The sequence below is a fragment of the Aythya fuligula genome, chromosome 6, assembly GCF_009819795.1.
Source record: "Aythya fuligula isolate bAytFul2 chromosome 6, bAytFul2.pri, whole genome shotgun sequence".
Taxonomy (NCBI): domain Eukaryota; kingdom Metazoa; phylum Chordata; class Aves; order Anseriformes; family Anatidae; genus Aythya; species Aythya fuligula.
The window spans coordinates 528,603-546,823 of NC_045564.1; the positions used below are offsets into that span (position 1 = coordinate 528,603).

At 40.3% G+C, this 18,221-nt stretch overlaps 2 protein-coding genes across 2 annotated transcripts; one reads left to right on the top strand and one right to left on the bottom strand.

The window, feature by feature from the left end:
- Nucleotides 1-274: 274 nt before the first annotated feature.
- Nucleotides 275-7,850, bottom strand: MAIP1 (matrix AAA peptidase interacting protein 1). Its single transcript, XM_032190054.1, has 5 exons — nucleotides 7,515-7,850; nucleotides 6,246-6,317; nucleotides 4,413-4,539; nucleotides 2,985-3,135; nucleotides 275-423 (listed from the first exon to the last, which is right to left on the bottom strand). The coding sequence occupies exons 1-5, from the start codon at nucleotides 7,848-7,850 to the stop codon at nucleotides 345-347; spliced, it is 765 nt and encodes a 254-aa protein (XP_032045945.1). The 3' UTR covers nucleotides 275-344.
- A 109-nt stretch (nucleotides 7,851-7,959) lies between these two features.
- On the top strand, nucleotides 7,960-17,758 carry TYW5 (tRNA-yW synthesizing protein 5). The gene is made up of 8 exons (XM_032190053.1): nucleotides 7,960-8,087; nucleotides 8,842-8,996; nucleotides 12,704-12,773; nucleotides 13,626-13,670; nucleotides 14,162-14,299; nucleotides 14,906-14,993; nucleotides 15,513-15,629; nucleotides 17,358-17,758. Exons 1-8 carry the CDS (start codon nucleotides 8,001-8,003, stop codon nucleotides 17,612-17,614), a joined length of 957 nt encoding a protein of 318 aa, XP_032045944.1. The 5' UTR covers nucleotides 7,960-8,000; the 3' UTR covers nucleotides 17,615-17,758.
- The last annotated feature ends 463 nt before the right edge of the window (nucleotides 17,759-18,221 follow it).

Here is an 18,221-nt window from a genome sequence, read left to right on the forward strand (position 1 = left end):
ATGAAAGTGCTGTTTATCTTCATGTAGTACCATTTTGTCTCAGAACATAAGTCAGCATACCCATGATACTGGCCCACGTGAAAATGCACCATCTATGAGGAAAGCGTGCCTTGAATGAGCAATAGTACCAATTAAACCTGTACCAGCCTGTTCCAGGGAAAAGGCTTCATTGTAATTCTTCAGCATAGCGTAAATTTCATATATTTCATTTCCCAAAACTGTTTCTAATTTATTTTTCTCTTTTGGGGGAAGAGCAAAAAAGACACCAAAAATGTCTGATATTTGTTAAATCAGAATATTTATAATTAATAATGGTCATAATGTAAAGACACTGTAGAAGGTATTTATTCTAATAGCCTTGGATGCTCAATCCTTGTAATTGTCCAGTCCGGTTTTGCTCCTTCTGTAAATTCCCTTTGGAACCTGGAAAAGGCAACATAGTAAGTGAAGAGTTATTAAAATTTACTTAATCCCTGAAGAGATAGTAACAGCAACAAGAAATCATGAAGAAATATTTTACTTCAATGTTATTTCTGTGAAAGCTCTTTAGACTTGGATGCTTATGCCTCAAAATGAAAGATCAAAATTAATTCTTTAGCAAGAAACAAAGTGCACTAACTTCGGTGTTTTAGTTCAGGTCTCAGACAGGATCAAGCATCAACAGTAAAGACCCTGATATCAAAACAGCACTCAGCTTTCATACCAGTAACCAAGACTATAGCTTTGTAGCAGCTCATCTCTAAATAAAGGGTTTTGATTTTGTAAGATGCAAACTGCTTTATAAAGCAAAATCATGTGCTAGGCATTCCACCTTAAAAAATCATTTTCACTGAATTATACTTTAAATACTAATAAAGTAATACATTTTCAGAAACACATCAGAGATCCGGCTAGTAATAGTACTGAACCTAAGAGTAAATTCCACAGTTGACAGGAAAATGAGGACATTCAGCCCCTATTTTCAAAGAATCTCATATCTTCCTTTTGTAGTCATTAATGCCTTCTTCCCTGAGCATGTCAATTTTGACTGCTTGTCATCTAATGGTAAGTCTGAGCTTCAAGCTGAGTATTCGCAATCCCAAGTAACATGCATGTTGTGAACAAGAGTGCTCTAACATCATTGCTTTACTATTATATGTCAATCCACTCCTCAAAACTGTCTTCTCCAGACATCCTAATACTTATTACTAGGCTTCCAAAGCTTGAGGTATCTTTGCTAGTTTAAGTTTAGGTCAGCATAGTAGATAGAAGTATTATCTACCTGCAACGACTGCTCTGCTGGGAATTAGGAACAGATACTTTAGGCCTTAAAGTCAGGATCTTGAGGTAAGCAGTAACCTCAGAAGCCTCCAATTGCACAGAAGATGCTGAAATTGGGTAATGGATGAATCCAGGAAAATCCATCCAGGCAAAAATTGCCGGTAGCCTCAGAGCATTTCCTTTGTTTTTGAGCTTCTCATTGTCTAGACCCCCACAGCCTCTCCATTTCAAACATGGGTGTAGAGGTAACTGATTATACTGCATTTCTCACATAAAAATCCTCACTTTTTCCAACTTCTGAGAATTATTTTCAGTACATTTCACAAACTGTGCAGATATTTCCACATTTATTTGCCATTAGTACACTAGCAGAGGCATTTATAATGATTCCTATGAATCACAGAATCACAGAATTTTCTAGGTTGGAAGAGACCTCAAGATCATCAAGTCCAACCTCTGACCTAACACTAACAGTCCCCACTAAACCATTTCCCTAAGCTCTACATCTAAACGTCTTTTGAAGACTTCCAGGGATGGTGACTCCACCACTTCCCTGGGCAGCCTGTTCCAGTGCCTCACAACCCTTTCAGTAAAGAAGTTCTTCCTAACATCTAACCTAAAACTCCCCTGGCTCAACTTAAGCCCATTCCCCCTCGTCCTGTCACCAGGCACGTGGGAGAACAGACCAACCCCCACCTCGTTACAGCCTCCCTTGAGGTACCTGTAGAGAGCGATAAGGTCGCCCCTGAGCCTCCTCTTCTCCAGACTGAACAAGCCCAGCTCCCTCAGCCGCTCCTCGTAGGACTTGTTCTCCAGGCCCCTCACCAGCTTCGTCACCCTTCTCTGAACCCGCTCAAGCATCTCCATGTCCTTCTTGTAGCGAGGGGCCCAAAACTGAACACAGTACTCGAGGTGCGGCCTCACCAGAGCCGAGTACAGGGGGACAATCACCTCCCTAGCCCTGCTGGTCACACCGTTCCTGATACAAGCCAGGATGCCGTTGGCCTTCTTGGCCACCTGAGCACACTGCTGGCTCATATTCAGCCGACTATCCACCATCACTCCCAGGTCCTTCTCTGCCTGGCAGCTCTCCAACCATTCCTCTCCCAGTCTGTAGCTCTGTCTCCCAGTCTGTAGCTCTGTGGATGAAAATACATCCACACGACTAACATGAGCTTTAAGGGCTTAGATCAGAGTGGCATTAATTACCTGAACACCAAGTGATGCTTGTTTTGCTCTTTCTGCAGAAAGCATTTGGCTTAGTAATTTCCTGTTTACAGGATACTTACTTCAGCTAACTGCTGACTTCTGTGCAGGGAATAAGTCAACAGCACTTGACTTATTAGCACTTGACTGCACTGCTGTTACTTGTGCTACGAGAAATGGGAACCAAGGACTTGCATTGGCCTCTTTCCTGAAAGCTGCAGGAGCAGCACAGGAAAGGATCAGAAGACTCACACAGTGCTACAGATATTGCTCCTCCTGAACGAGTTTCCATTAATCTCAACTCAGAAGCAAGACAATAACATAATGACTATAAATGGTATTTTAAAAGTTTGGCCCTACAATAGAGACTGGAAAGCAGGATGAGAACTAGCTTCATTTAGAAACGAGGCAATCTAAAACATACCAAGTTCTGCAGTGGCACAGCGTGAATGTTTTCAGTTGCCAAACTAGTTTCCATACAATTAGCCCATGTACATATAAGGGGCAAGGAGACTTACTCATAGTTCGCTGTTAAAAGATGCCTTTTTTCTTTTGTGCTTTCATCTCCAAACACAATTTGGAAAACTTTGGTTTCACCTGGTACTTCATCAGGTAGGTTAGCTCCATTCAGATACCAGAAACGCATCAGGATACTAACAAACTTTCTGCCTGTTGGAAATAAAGCATAACATAGATGTCAGTTTGGTCAAATAGAAATATTTGTTGTGTAGCATATATTCTACTGAGGCTGAGGAAGGGTAACTGACTTCAGCCAAAAAGAATGTATAATAAAATAATAAACAATAAAGCCATTTATAACCATATTCCTGCTGTTTAGCAATAATAAAAATAAACTCAGTAGAAATATGTAATTTATGAGCTTTGCCTGAGAATGTAAACAATAAAACTGTATAAAAAAACAGGTTATCATGATGTCCAAAGCCAATGATTGATACTACAAGAGTGAGTAAAGGAACTGATACTTAGGAGCAAACTGGAAAAAAAAATCTCTATATCCAAAAGCAGGAAAAAAAAGCTCACTAGCTTTGAGAATTTGAAACGTTTATTGGAAGACCCATGGGTAGACTTTGAACCACCTCAACTGTGCCTGACAGAACTGAACATGTAATACTGGCATGTAAACAAGAGAAACTTGTTTGAATTCATCACTTTAAATAAAGAAAATCAATGCCCTATAAGCATATTCCACAAAAGCAGAATAGATATGAAGAGAGAAAAAAATATTTGTCCAGACTTCATTATTATTCCTGGAAGATATATCTTCACTGCTGAAGCAAACAGCTTTCTGTATATAGTAATTTTATAGTAATTTGTCTGAGTGGTTTCAGATTACGAAATAAAAATTAAACTTGAAATTAGCTAAGAAGAATGAGCAAAACCTACAGAAGTCAAAACAGTACCTCAGTAACAAATAGTAAATTACTAACAACAAGTTTAAAAGGAAATCAGAAAACTATATATACAGATGAACTATAAACAGAAGAACAAGGAATGAGAAGGATCCAAAAACACCCCTGTAGAGAATGCCTGCTGTGAGCAAAACCAGGAAAAAGACTGCCCATTGCTGAGATTCCTTGTAAGGGGGTGTCGAGAGGCAGGAGACCTTTTCTCCATTAACACCAGTGACAGGACCCGTGGGAACGGGGTTAAGCTGAGGCAGGGGAAATTTAGGCTGGACGTCAGGAGGGGGTTCTTCACAGAGAGGGTGGTTGCACACTGGAACAGGCTCCCCAGGGAAGTGGTCACTGCACCGAGCCTGTCTGAATTTAAGAGGTTGGACTGTGCACTTAGTCACACGGTCTGAACTTTTGGGTAGACCTGTGCGGTGTCAAGAGTTGGACTTGATGATCCTTAAGGGTCCCTTCCAACTCAGGATATTCTATGATTCTACGATTCTATGAGATGTTTTAGAATTCTAAACGTACCATCATCGTTGTAGTAAATGCGAATATCTCCTTCTGTCGTGTACATAATTGCATCAATGTCAGCTGCTAAAGCATCCCTGTGGTTGTCAGAGAGTAAGGAAATCTTTTCCTTCAGCACGTTAAGTACCTAAATTCAGAAAAACTCAATTTTTCCACTAAGAAATTGAAGTAGCAACCTTATCTATTACAGTTAATAAAATGAAACCTATTGCTATAGCATTTGTATAACATTGTATAACATACAACATGGGTAGTGAAAAAGCACCAGACTCTCCCAAGCCCTAATTAACAATATTAAACAAGATTCATTTAATACTCAAACCAATGAGAATATTTTAAAAATGATTAGAAAAGATACTGTCAAAACAGAAGTTTCAAAGCAACGCATATAAACCCAGAAAATACCAGTTAAGTTTACTTCCACAATCATACTTACACTCTGCCTTCATACTGCTGACTTCTCTATATGGGATATTCTTAGCTTTTGATTCAATCATTTCTCAGTTCTCACAAATTTCTTTGTAAATCTGTTCCATTACCACTAAGTTTATCTTTGCCATTTCAGGATCCACATTCCCACTGGAAAATGTTTAGACATTTGCCAATCAGAAAAGACTGGAAAACCATTCCTCTAGGACTTAAGTTGCACATCACATTCACAGCCATAGTATTTAAGCACCCCAAGATCTACACAACTGTGCTAAGTAGAAAGGGTGTGGTGCACTACTTGAACAGAAGCATCACCAAGAAGGATGAAGCCATGCAGCACGTTTTTAACCTGTATTCAGTTTTTAATCCCAACTGGAATCGCCCCTTTGGAAAAATAGGCAAATCCAGAGGTCATGTGGAAGCAAGAGGCATCTTCACTAGAAGACATTGGCTCTAGTGCATGGTAGGTATAAATTCCACTGGACAAAGCAATGAAGTAGTGCTTCAGAGCTTCAGCCACTGCACACGTTATGAGTCTCTGGAGCAATATTACCCCTAATCACCTGAAGAATTTAAGACAAGCAGAGGAAGAGGAGATGCTCTTTCAAAACCATTATTTTATTATTATTACTCACATTTTATTCCTATCTCTGCTTAAAGAGGAGATTAGATTGTCCAGTGGGGATGTACTAGAACGGTAACAAAATTTTTGTTGCAAAGGCATGAGTGCCAATAGAACAGGCCAAGCTGACATCCATTAACAGGGCAGACTCCTTCTGAGGCATCTCCCCCACATGAATCTGATGCATCTGCTACTTCTGTCCACTGGGAAGGCCAAGAGAACTTCAGCAATTAAGAATTCACAAAGGGATAGAACGCAGACAACACTGTTATTTAACTAGCCAGGTCAGTCATGTCCCTGTGACCATGACTAATGACTGCGGCCTCCCAGCTGAGACCAAGAATTAGCTGTATGATATGCTTGGGGTGGGAATGTATTGGGGCAGCAAGGAAGAACACGAATTAGTTCCTTCATCTGAATTCTGGTGCACACACTGACAGTTTCAGCTATCTGCTTACACCAACAGGGGTATGCAAATCCACCTGCAATCCAGAATCCATCACCTTTCAAATCCCTTCTGGTACACCAGCAATCTTTTTGGCAATTGGTCCCTATGCTTAGTGGCAAGGACATTATTATTTTTTTCCTATACAGTAACTCAAAATTAATTTTCATGCCTTGAAATTAAACAAAAAGCTGCAAGACAATCACCTATTCAATGTTATGCTGTTTTTCCCCAATTAAACCAAACTGGCAATGCTTGTAAATACTGACAGGCTGAATACACATTGCTTCATAATGGAAAATATCAATTGGCAGAACTAGAGACGGGAAACACTTACCTCTGATGACACAAGTCCCTCTAGCAGATCAAGTTTACGCTGAGACAGCAGCTGTGAAACAACAGAAAATGCCTAAAAAAAAAAAAAAAAAAGAGAGAAATAAAACATGAATTTTAGATTAGCTTATTTTTTCTGACAAATCCATCAGTATAGGACAGGCTATCTAAATATTCCATGACTTAATATTTCATTACTTGCACAGTATGTCAACATTGATATGGGACCCCTCCAGCTTTTAAAAAAAGAAAAAGTTATTCTATTAGCTGATAAAAACATAAGGTTTCTTTTCCACCTTATTTAGAGCATGAAACTTTTTGCAGGCAAACGAATGCCTTAATAAAAAAAATGCAGTAACCTATGAATTGTTTTTATTCTTTCTTTCTGCTGGTAATTCAGACACTATGTCTTTCCCTGTAAATATTCTCCTCCGCAACCTGCACCTTTTCCCAGTGCAGTGTCAGTCAAAACAGAAGCTCATATCTAAAAAAAATAATATTTATAAATTTAGTCTAGTCCCTAAACCTTGGAGGAACGCAACATCCCTTTTTCATCAATTCTGCAGGTATAATTACATACAGAAACACCTCTGTGTGTGCAAATATTATGCTTGTTAAATGCTGATGGCATGTTTAAGGCCTTAAAATAAAAATAAACAAGAACATAGCAAAGTAAAACAGGTAGTTCACCACGCTGCAACTAATGTGTATTTTTTTTAAAGGTCTCAAGCATATTAACATTGTTCTCATCATCTGTTTATTTATTTATTTATTTATTTATTTATTTTTCAAATACAATAACTTAAATTTCACTGCTAGCAGTACTAGTTTTCCATGACTAGCTTTGAGAACTGAGGCATTTTGTTGACAGTGGTTGTTAGGTTCATAAGCCTGGAGAAGCAGATATATGAAACAATTCTACAACCACCTGAGCTTCATAATATTACAAGAAAAACAGCTAAAATGACATCTTAAAGTCCTTAAAACGTTAAGAAACGTTTTTCTTCATCCTGCTTCAGGGGATAGTAGCACACATGACTTTGGGATCTAGAGAAATAAAAATAAAACCTGCAAATTCCCCCTCAGATGAGGAGAAAACCCACGCCTCTAGCCACCCTGGCTTCCCCCAGCAGCGAGGGGCTTCAGGACAGAGGCAGAAAGCCGCCCATACCCAACAGGTGAGCTGCAAGGCCGTCGTTTTTTAGGCCTCTTCCACCGCCGGGCGCCCCCGCACAAGACGAGGGGGCTGCCGGCAGCCCACCCGCCCCCTCACCTGCTTGGCGCCCCGCGTGAACTCCTCGACGCTGAACTCGGGGTCGAAGTAGAGGCGGATGAGCAGGTAGTAACACCGGCTGCGCAGCCAGGCCAGCGGGCTGCTGATCCGCACCACCACCACTCGCCGTCGCGGCCCCTCGGCCTCTGGCCCACGCCCCTGCGTGCTGGCGAAGCGGGCGGCGGGCCCGAGCGGCCGGGGCCCCGCCGGGCGGCGGACCCAGCTCCAGGCCGGGACCGGGGCCGCGGCGGCGACCGGCGGGGCCCGGGCCGTCCCCGGAGCAGCGAACGCCCGCCCCAGCCAGCGCCCGGGCCCGGCGGCGCCGCGCAGCGCCATCATGGCGCCGGCTGTGCCCCGCCCGTCCCTCAGCGCGGCCGCTCCGTGCGCTCAGCGGGAAACGGAGGCGGCTCCGCCGGTTCCGCCGCCGTGCTGCGCTCCGGGCGGCCCTCGCTGGGGGAAGCGGCGGGCACCGGGCCGGCGGCGAGCATGGCGCGGCCGGGGCAGGAGGCGGTGGCGGTGCCCAGCCTGGGCGGCGTGGGCCGGGAGCGCTTCCTGCGGGACATCTACCCCCAGGTATGGCCCCGAGAGGGGCTCGGGTCAGGGCTCGGCTGTTTGCACGCGGCCTCCTCTTTCGCAGTTGCTGCGGGAAGCCTTGTTGGCTCTAGAGGGCTGCCTGTAGGCGGAGAGGCAAATTCCTTCTAAATTGCTGAAAAGCTCTGGCACGTGATTGGTGACTTTATTTAACAGCGGTTAAAAAAAAATGCTTTTTGTTCCTTTGTCACCATTGCTTCCTTTTTCTTTGAGATGCCAATTGAAAGTCTTTCTGTTAGGCTGCTGTTGTGTGTGTGTGTGTGTACATTTGATCAATCCTGCTTAACACAGGTGGAAAGAGCAGCTCTGACGACATTCACCACCAGTATAGCTCACAGCCTATACCATAAATTAATGGTCTCTTAGTTATTTTTTGCTTAGCTGAGGCTAGAATGACTGCACGTGTTCCTTAGCCTAGCTAGATTTGTCAATGGCCCTAGAATACAACAAATGTTAAAATTGCCTTTGCCTCTCCATGTTCTTCCTTATCATGCTATGGAAGAGGATGTAGTAAATAGGGAAGCCGTTCTGTGACTTCCTGCCTTTTGTTTCAACACTCAGCATTCCAGTCCACATTGTTCAGTCGCGAATAGTTGTGACTGTGATATTCAATCGAGTTGTTTGCATATATTTAGTTTTAAAATCATTTCTTTCCCTCCCCCCCCCCCCCCCCCCCACTGGATGCAATCACCATTCTTTGTTTCCTTTTTTTGTTTGTTGTTTTTTTCTTCCTTAGAGAAAGCCAGTAGTGCTGAAAGGAATGGAACTGGGCTCTTGCATAACCAAATGGACAGTAGATTACCTGAGCCAAGCCGAAGGATCTAAAGAAGTAAAGATTCATGTTTCTGCAGTACCACAGATGGATTTCCTCAGTAAGAACTTTGTTTATAGGTACTTCAGTCCAAAATCTTTTATATGTAAAGCCTTTTAACTTCCAGAGATACAGTGCATAGTTTCAAGCAGAGGGTGAGAACGTGAAGCTAGTTTGAGAAAACTTTCAATAGCATACCCAAATGTTGTCCTTGATTTCCCCCACCGTTCGTTCCACAAATATCTCAATGCCATGAATAAATACTGAATAAAAGAAGCTGACAAGCAGGACCTTGAAAATGATGACTTGGAGAAATGTTATGTAAAGAGATTTTGACAGAGCATTCCTGTAGGACATTTGTGCTTGGCATTAATATTAGACGATATGCTAGTCTGTTTTAATTGTATGGTGCCTTTTCAATGTTACTGAATAGCGTCAGTTTCTGATTCACTGTATATCTGAACCTCTTTGGATGCTGGCATATGACAGGCATGGTATTCCACTTCAGAGGGATGTTAGTAATTAAGTTAAGCTCCTTTCAAAGTTAGCCTTTGCAGTTCCCATTATGTTCAAGCTACTGGATACCATATCTTTCACCAGCTCTTTAATGTTGATAAAACTCACATAAACCCTTGATCTCCCTTGAAATTCCTCTTGCATAGCTGACGAAACTTGTCTTCAGAGTTCACGTAATCTCACTTGTTGTATTGTTCTTCCAGGGTAAATGCCTTTATTTTAGTTGCTTGTTATTTTTCTGAAGAGGAAAGATGATGTGTTCAGTTTCTTAAACTTCTAAGAAGGCAGAAGCATGTGCTGTACATGTAAGAAGCTACAAGTCCCTATGAGTGTTACCCATTGTTCAGGGGAAAAATACCATTTAATCATATTATATTCTGCTCACTGCACAATGAACTTTGGAATCTTTGAAATCAGGTTGTACCAAATAACTATTTCCTTTCCCCTGCTCTGTTTTGTTTCTTGTTGTATCTCTTACTGTGAGTTGATCAGCTGTGCTAGTTCGAGCAGTTTTGTAGACAGCCATGTGGAGGTGCTTTGATGGTGCTTTATTATAGCAGGTGTTAGTAATTAGTGACTTTAACCTAACTCACTACAAATTCAGGAAGCTTTGACCCTTTCCACAGTAAGCCCCCTATGTTTATATAGAGGGAGAAGTAGAATCAAAAGAAGAGCAATGCTGAAGACTTAGTGTGGGGTTCTATGACTTTAAAGTGATGCAAGTAAATGTAACTGCAGTCTATTTTGCTTTTGTGTTGGTTTTGGAACTTCTTCAGCTGTATTGTGATGTGGTACAGAAGCGTGTCTTTCTGTTTTAGCTTTGTGAGCAGGTTCACTATTAGCTCAAATAACTGCTAGTGGAGAACAGGTAGGAGATAAAATGACTAGGATAAATAGCAAGGGCAGTAGCAGCATGCATCACTTTAATCTGTTGTGGAGTTGTGCTCTCACTCTTTCTCAGTAAAACCGTAAATGGACGGGATATAATTGTTCAACTGAAGTCAGAGGGGTTTATTTTGTTGTTTGTTTTTTTTTCTTGTTGACTTTAAGTGTTGTTTTTTTTTTTTTTTTATTCAATTATTGTAAAAAAATTTAAAGTGTTTAGAGAATTGGTCTAAGTACTGTGAGATGCAGGTTGTATTCTGGTGGAAGGTGTAAGTAGAGGATCATGAGCAATTTTGCTTGAGGAGAGTCTTTCCTTAATCATAGGCAACTGGTGGTTGCTCTGAGACTTGACATTTATATGTAATGTAGTTGTTATTCAGTGGCACTTAACGTGAGATAGTAACTTCAGTGAACATAACATCGAATTCACAACACTCATAACAATTGTATCACTTTGTGTGTTTGGTTTACTACCCAGCTATCAACTAAGGACAGAATCTGTAGCCCTTATGAAAAATTGCTCTTATTTAAACATGTAATAGTAATGTTGATTTCAGAGCGATGAGCTATAATGTGTGGTGTGTTTTTTTTTAATATTCTGAAGTAACGTTTAATAAATTCTAAGAAATCTCTAAGGAAATCATAGAAAATACTAAAAGTCCTGTCTTCTCCCTAGATGAGGTAGCAAATATAGCTGTATAGATATGTTCAGAAAACAGGAATAAATTTCATAGCTCTACACGTGGCAATATTTATCTGCTCATAAATAAATTCATAGAAGAAAATGCATATGTATACATATGCATAAGTAAACACATATATCACCCACAGCTTTTTCCTCTACTTTTTGGCTCATATTCAGCCGACTATCCACCATCACTCCCAGGTCCTTCTCTGCCTGGCAGCTTTCCAACCATTCCTCTCCCAGCCTGTAGCTCTGCTTGGGGTTATTGCGCCCCAGGTGCAGGACCCGGCACTTGGCCTTGTTAAACTTCATGCAGTTGACCTCAGCCCATCGGTGCAGCCTATCCAGATCCTCCTGCAGAGCTTTCCTACCCTCAAGCAGATCGACACACGCACCTAACTTGGTGTCATCTGCGAACTTACTGAGGGTGCACTCGATGCCCTCGTCCAGATCATCGATGAAGATATTAAAGAGGACCGGCCCCAGCACCGAGCCCTGGGGGACGCCACTAGTGACTGGCCTCCAACTGGACTTGGCTCCATTCACCACGAGTCTTTGGGCCCGGCTATCCAGCCAGTTTCTAACCCAACGAAGCGTGCGCCAGTCCAAGCCAAGAGCAGCCAGTTTCTTGAGGAGAATGCTGTGGGAGACGGTGTCAAAAGCCTTGCTGAAGTCAAGGTAGACCACATCCACAGCCTTTCCCTCATCCACCCAGCGCGTCACTCTGTCATAGAAGGAGATCAGGTTCGTCAGGCATGACCTGCCTTTCATAAAGCCATGCTGACTGGGCCTGATCGCCTGCTTCCCCTTCAAGTGCTGCATGATGACTCTCAGGAGGATCTGCTCCATGAGCTTTCCTGGCACTGAGGTCAAACTGACAGGCCTGTAGTTTCCTGGGTCAGCCCTCCGGCCCTTCTTGTAGATGGGCGTCACGTTTGCTAGCCGCCAGTCGATTGGGACCTCCCCCGATAGCCAGGACTGTTGATAAATGATGGACAGCGGCTTGGCCAGCTCCTCTGCCAGTTCCCTCAGTACCCTTGGGTGGATCCCATCTGGCCCCATCGACTTGTGCACATCTAAGTGCCGTAGTAGGTCACCAACCAGTTCTTCATGGATAATGAGGGCCACATCCTGCTCCCCATCCCCTTCCACCAGCTCAGGGTTAGTTCATTTAAAAAAAAAAAAATCTTGAAGTTCAGCTTCTGTTTATATACCTAAAACCGTTTGGGACAGAGTGGCTTCCCTTTAGCCTAGTAGTTCTTTTGATACTGAAGTTTTCTACAGATTTGCAGAAATGCACTGCAAATGAGCAGTAAAATGACATACAAATGACATACTGTAAGAGAAATTGTCAAAGTATTTTTGGGCACGTCTCCATCCTTGGAGATAATGAAAAACCTAATTTGATGTTGAAATATTTCCAGAGATTCCTTCCAGGCTCAACAATTACATGATTCTGTTTGAATCTATAATATGGCAATTTACTAAAGCAGAAAGATTTGTAGCACAGGATTTCTGTTTTAGTCCTACCTTCAACATTCACTGCAAACACTTAATCACCATGTTAAATAAATAAAATTTTAAAAACTGTATTGCATCTTCTGTTAGAATAGATATGGTAGGAGAGCATTTTAAGCCTATGATTTAGACCATGTGTTGTTGCATTGATTCACTGTATGAATTTGAATACTTGTATTTCAGAACTCTGCCTTTTAATGAATTTGTACGAAGAGCAGCTGAAGTCAAACACAAGGAGTACTTTCTTTCTGAGGTAACTTCCTTAGTGTCATAGCTCCTTCTATTAGTTTTCCCAGTATATGGAGGAAAAAAGGAAAAGAATTTTAAGTCTTGTTGCGCTAAAGCACTTGATCTTAGATTTAACTGGTTTGTGTGGCTTGGAGCCAAGGGAAAAACTTGAGGGAAAGTAACTTCTCAGAAATTGTTTTGCATGTTTACAGTGCGATTGACTTAATGGTCCTGTTCCTGTTATCAAAAGCTGTTTACCTGAGAAAAAGTTCCAGTACAGATTAAGAAATCAAACCTTGCTTTAAAATAAGTGTATAATTTAGGCATTTTGTAATAAAAAGTCATGAAGATATTTTAGAGTTCGATTATATCTGCTATCGAATTGCAAATACAGATTTATTGTAACATAACTTTTGAGTAGCAAACTTGAGGCAATCTCTATACAGTGATGTTCAAAGTGTGGATTTTTTAGGTAACTAATTAGCAAGCAAACCTTTCTGAAACCAAGCATGCTTTTCACCTTGTATGGTAAATAGGATGCTGTAAGATTTGAAGCCAACTGACAGAGTGTTTCTGCATCAGCATTACGAGGAATTTAAGTTATCTGCATTTGCTTTGAATACATTAAAAGCAATGCTTATGCAGCTGACAAGTCTCCCACTTCTACCCAGTTAATAGATGTTTCCCATTTCTTGAGATGAACAGCAGGGAGCAGTAGAGTGAAGGCAGTATAACAAAATAGCTGAGTTTGTGAATGTTATCTATTTGTATCATATTTTAATAAAACCTCAAATTAGATTAATGAAAAAATGTAAATCTTTAAGTGCATTTGTAATTCATATTAAAACCAAAACAATTATTTCTGTATTATCTACAGGATGAAAAGTACTACTTGCGATCAGTAGGTGAAGATGCTAGGAAGGTGAGTTACTTGAGATTGCAGTTCTAATATTGTTAGGAATATTTTTAAAAGTCTGTTGTCATCTACTGTCTGTGTAGTACAGGCATAAAACTTATTTATTATCACTTGGGCTAGGAATCTGTCTGCATTTAGGTCAGAATATTTAAACCTAAGCATCCAAAAAGTTGCTGTTACAAGAGTTTAGCTGATTACCGAAGAGTACAGGCTACCTGTTCTATTCTCTAGCTGTTGTAAGCTAATATAAAAGGATTTCTGATAGTCACTTCTTTGGTGTGATTTCTAGCAGTGATGGTTGAAAGCAGCTCTCTGATTTTTATTAATACTGGTGACCAAGTCAGCACTGAAAGAATGAAAAGCATTATTATTTTCAGTTATTTGCTAATGCTGATGTTCTAGCCCTGTGTTCCCTATGATGGAAAGGTGCTAGTAAGGTGCTCTCCTATTTTAAGGGTGCACAGATAATGCTCTAAGTTTTGTCCTTTTTGATTTAGGATGTTGCAGATATCAGAAAGCAGTTTCCTGTTCTGGCAGATGATGTTCAGATTCCAGAGTATTTTGATAAGGAACAGTTCTTCTCTAGTGTATTCCGCATCAGCTCAGCAGGATTACAGCTATGGACCCATTATGATGTAGGTAATAATGTGATTAGCATAAAATTTTGCAGATGATGTTGAGGGATTGAGATACTAAGTTACAAGTTTCTGTTGACAAAGATCTGTTTCATGAAAAATGTCTCATTGGTAATTGTACGATGATTTGGGCAGTCTGTTACTTTGGTGTGGTAGGCTCCAAATAACAAACGTTTTCTAACATTATACAGTGCAATTCTGAATACCTATTTATAAGGAAAGTTTTTTTTGAGGAAAAATTCTTTTAATATTGGAAAAAAAAAATCCTAATATATTTTGCTGGTTTATATTAACTAAAGCATAGTAAGTTTGTTTTAAGATATAAAAACTTGATCCCTGTACAAGGAAAAAAGTAAAGCTTCGGAAAGTATTTTTTTTCCAAGCAGAGTATTTGTGAAGAATGCACAGCTAGGAGAAAAAGTAACTCTCATTCTTGAGGTTTTTTTTTTTTTATTTATTTTTATTAACTCTATGTGGAAACTCTTAGCTAATTCTAATGATGGTTTTAATGCCCTTTTTTATATTGACGCTGGTTTTAGATTATTAACAGACTATGTATTCATTCTTAATTTTTGGCTAACATCTTCTTTACTATGCTCATTTCAGGTAATGGATAACTTCTTAATCCAAGTAACAGGGAGAAAACGAGTTGTTTTGTATAGTCCTCAAGATGTACCATATTTATATTTATCAGGTATGTATACTGTGTACATCTCATTTGGACTTTGGTGATCATAGTTGGCTTTCCGGTTTAAAAGTGTTGCACTGCAGGAAAAAATCACCAACAACTTGACATAAAAAGTGATTTGGTCCCTTATTCTGATGCAGTTTGCTTTAGTCAAAGCTAAGAATTGTAGTGGGGCAAGCTAGGAAACTTGAAAATGAGCACTGAAGCTTTACCTGGTTCTGTCTTCTCCACCTAACTGGAGTTCAGTGCTCTGTCCAGATTTAAAATGACATTTTAAATGTCAGAGTAGATGTCTTTTAGTGTTAATAAGAGCGTGGTTATAGGAGAAACACAGACAACAGGAGAATATGCCTCTTCAGTAAATGAGGAGTGCCATCAGATTTGCCAGACTTTTAGAGGAGTTAAAGAACAATAACCCAATATTAAACTGTATTCAAGAACTGACATTTCCAGCAGTGCATAAATGCTTTGTTACTGTTTGGAAGAGTTGGACTGTCTATTCATTACTTCTGAAAACTTTCCTAGGTACTAAATCGGAGGTGCTGGATGTTGATAACCCAAACTTTGAGAAATACCCACTTTTTGTGAAAGCCAAGCGCTATGAGTGTTACCTAGAAGCAGGAGATGTGTTATTTATTCCAGGTATGTAACATAGTTCCTGACTGTGGTGTGTTTTTAAACAGCTTTATTTGCAACTTGTTATTTCTAGGGATGGCATTGCTAAAGCATTGTTGTGTCGTAAGTAGGAGCATCTAAGGATTTTGGCAAAACTTGTTTATTTTTTTTTCCAACTGTACTGATTAGCCTAACACAAGATAAATTACTTCTGTGATCTAAGTTTTCTAATAACAGAATTTCAGTCAAGTGCCATTTCTGTTCTTCCCTCACTTAGAAACTGTGAGGCATGTGACTTGTTAGTACCTTCCATCCATTTATAATCTCCTCTGAGGAATGGAAAGACTAATCATTTTTCTGCACAAACAAAATACAAATCTGCTAAATCTGCTTCCTGGGTTGAGATGACACCTCTGGTGATGAGGGGAAGGCATTTGAATCAATGCTATTGAGCTATTCCTACTTAAGATTTTAATTTGATATGTGTTTGTGGCAGGTACTTAATTCTATTCATTTTCATATTATCTGGGCAGTATAAACAGGCCAGTAAACAAGGTAGTAGCTTTCCATGAAGATTTTAAAATAGATTCTTAGAACTGAACTGGCTACTTAATTTTGAGCTTGCCATTTGTGTTTCTTTTCTTTGGAACAAATCTTGTTATTGCAGTTAAAGGTATATCTATTGTTCACAGACATCTTCTATGCAATACAGGTACTCGTTTATCTTTGCCAATAGGTGTGCTGGTCCAAACTTAGATGCACTCAGCACTCTAAAAACTAGTGGAGTACAGGGATTTTTAAGTTTAGAGAATTGTGCTAGGTTTGTTAGAGTTCTGGGATATTTAACACTGAAAAAAGGAGATCTTTAAGAAGTGATGTGGCTATTATGGAGATAATAGATGCAGCCCCAGTTGCTAATTTGACAAACTTCTTGGTTCGTTTCTCAGAATAAACTTCTGATGTCTTATTGCAGCTCTTGGTGTCTAAGCACAACATTCTGTCTTCTAGCTTAAAATTAAAACTAAATTTATCCTGGAACTATACTAGGTGAGGTAAAATATAAATGTCTTTGTATCTTTAACCACACCCATGATTCAAAGGAAAAGCCCCATGACTTTACTATCCAGAGATTAGTAACTTGCGTGGGTGACTTGAGTGACACCAGTAGTTTACATTAATGTTTGGACAATGTGTGCAAGGTCAGGGACTCTTTCTGTGAAAACAGATACGTGAATGCAGAATAGAGATCACAGAATCACAGAATTTCTAGGTTGGAAGAGACCTCAAGATCATCGAGTCCAACCTCTGACCTAACGCTAGCAGTCCCCACTAAACCATATCCCTAAGCTCTACATCTAAACGTCTTTTGAAGACTTCCAGGGATGGTGACTCCACCACTTTCCTGGCCAGCCTGTTCCAATGCCTCACAACCCTTTCAGTAAAGAAGACGGGTGAGGTGAGCAAGGAAGATGCCTTACTTTTGTCCTACACACTTACCACTTGTTTGGGTATTTCTTTACTTCAGTAATTATGTTTGCCTGAAATTGTGGATGGATGAAAATGTCTTGAAAATGTTCATTAATTTGGTACAATGTGATATACTAGTAGATTTATGAAAAAGTATCCATAAATAAAACAACACAGTAGTTGAGGAAAAGCCTCAACTGGATTTAGATTTGGTGATTCTGGCACTTGTCATGAGTCACAGACAAGTTCTAGATGCCAGTCTTCATTTTAGACATTTTCTTTCTGCAGCTTTGTGGTTCCACAATGTAATTTCTGAGGAATTTGGAGTGGCAGTGAATGTCTTCTGGAAGCACCTTCCTGCTGAGTGCTATGATAAGAGTGACACTTATGGAAATAAAGATCCCATGGTAGCCTCTAGAGCTATACAGATCTTAGACAGGGCCTTGAAAACACTTGAAGAACTACCTGAGGAATACAGGGATTTCTATGCTCGAAGAATGGTGTCACGGATCCAAGAAAAAGCCTATAGGAATGATTATGGATAAAATAACACATTGTAAGTTGCAAGCTCCTGTGAAAGCAGAGAACCATATGTTAATACAGAAACTGGCCATGTGTACACAAATAAACTTCCTGTAAGGCTAAAAACCAATGTTGATAAATTTTCTTATCAATAAAATTTAAAAAACATCTACCTTGTAGACTTTTTTTCTTGGTTTTCTTTTCCTCATGTGATGTGCACAATGTGCTTGACTGGGAGACGATCTCTTTTCTGTAATGAGGCATACGCCTGTAGTGCCTGCACTTCTAAATCTGCTTTTTTGAAGTTATTAAACTTTTCTGAATGAAAGTTTCAGCATCTGGATGGAGCTGACAGTGTATGCTTAGAAGTAATGATACACCTTCCTGAATGCTCTTGTTTACACTAAAGTTCTAGGAAAGCCACAGATTTCTGTGGAGGTTTAAGACAGCCACTGGTGGTAATGTAATGGTCGTGGTTTCTTTTTGAATAATGGCCTGGAGGTGTGGGGAGTTCCTGCTTGCTCTTGTGTTGGAAGAGAGGAGGGTGTGAGAGGGGGCATGGCAGGGGAAGATAAAGCTAATCCTTTGAAGTTGTTTGGAATTTTGTAGCAGCTTGAACACAAATGTGAT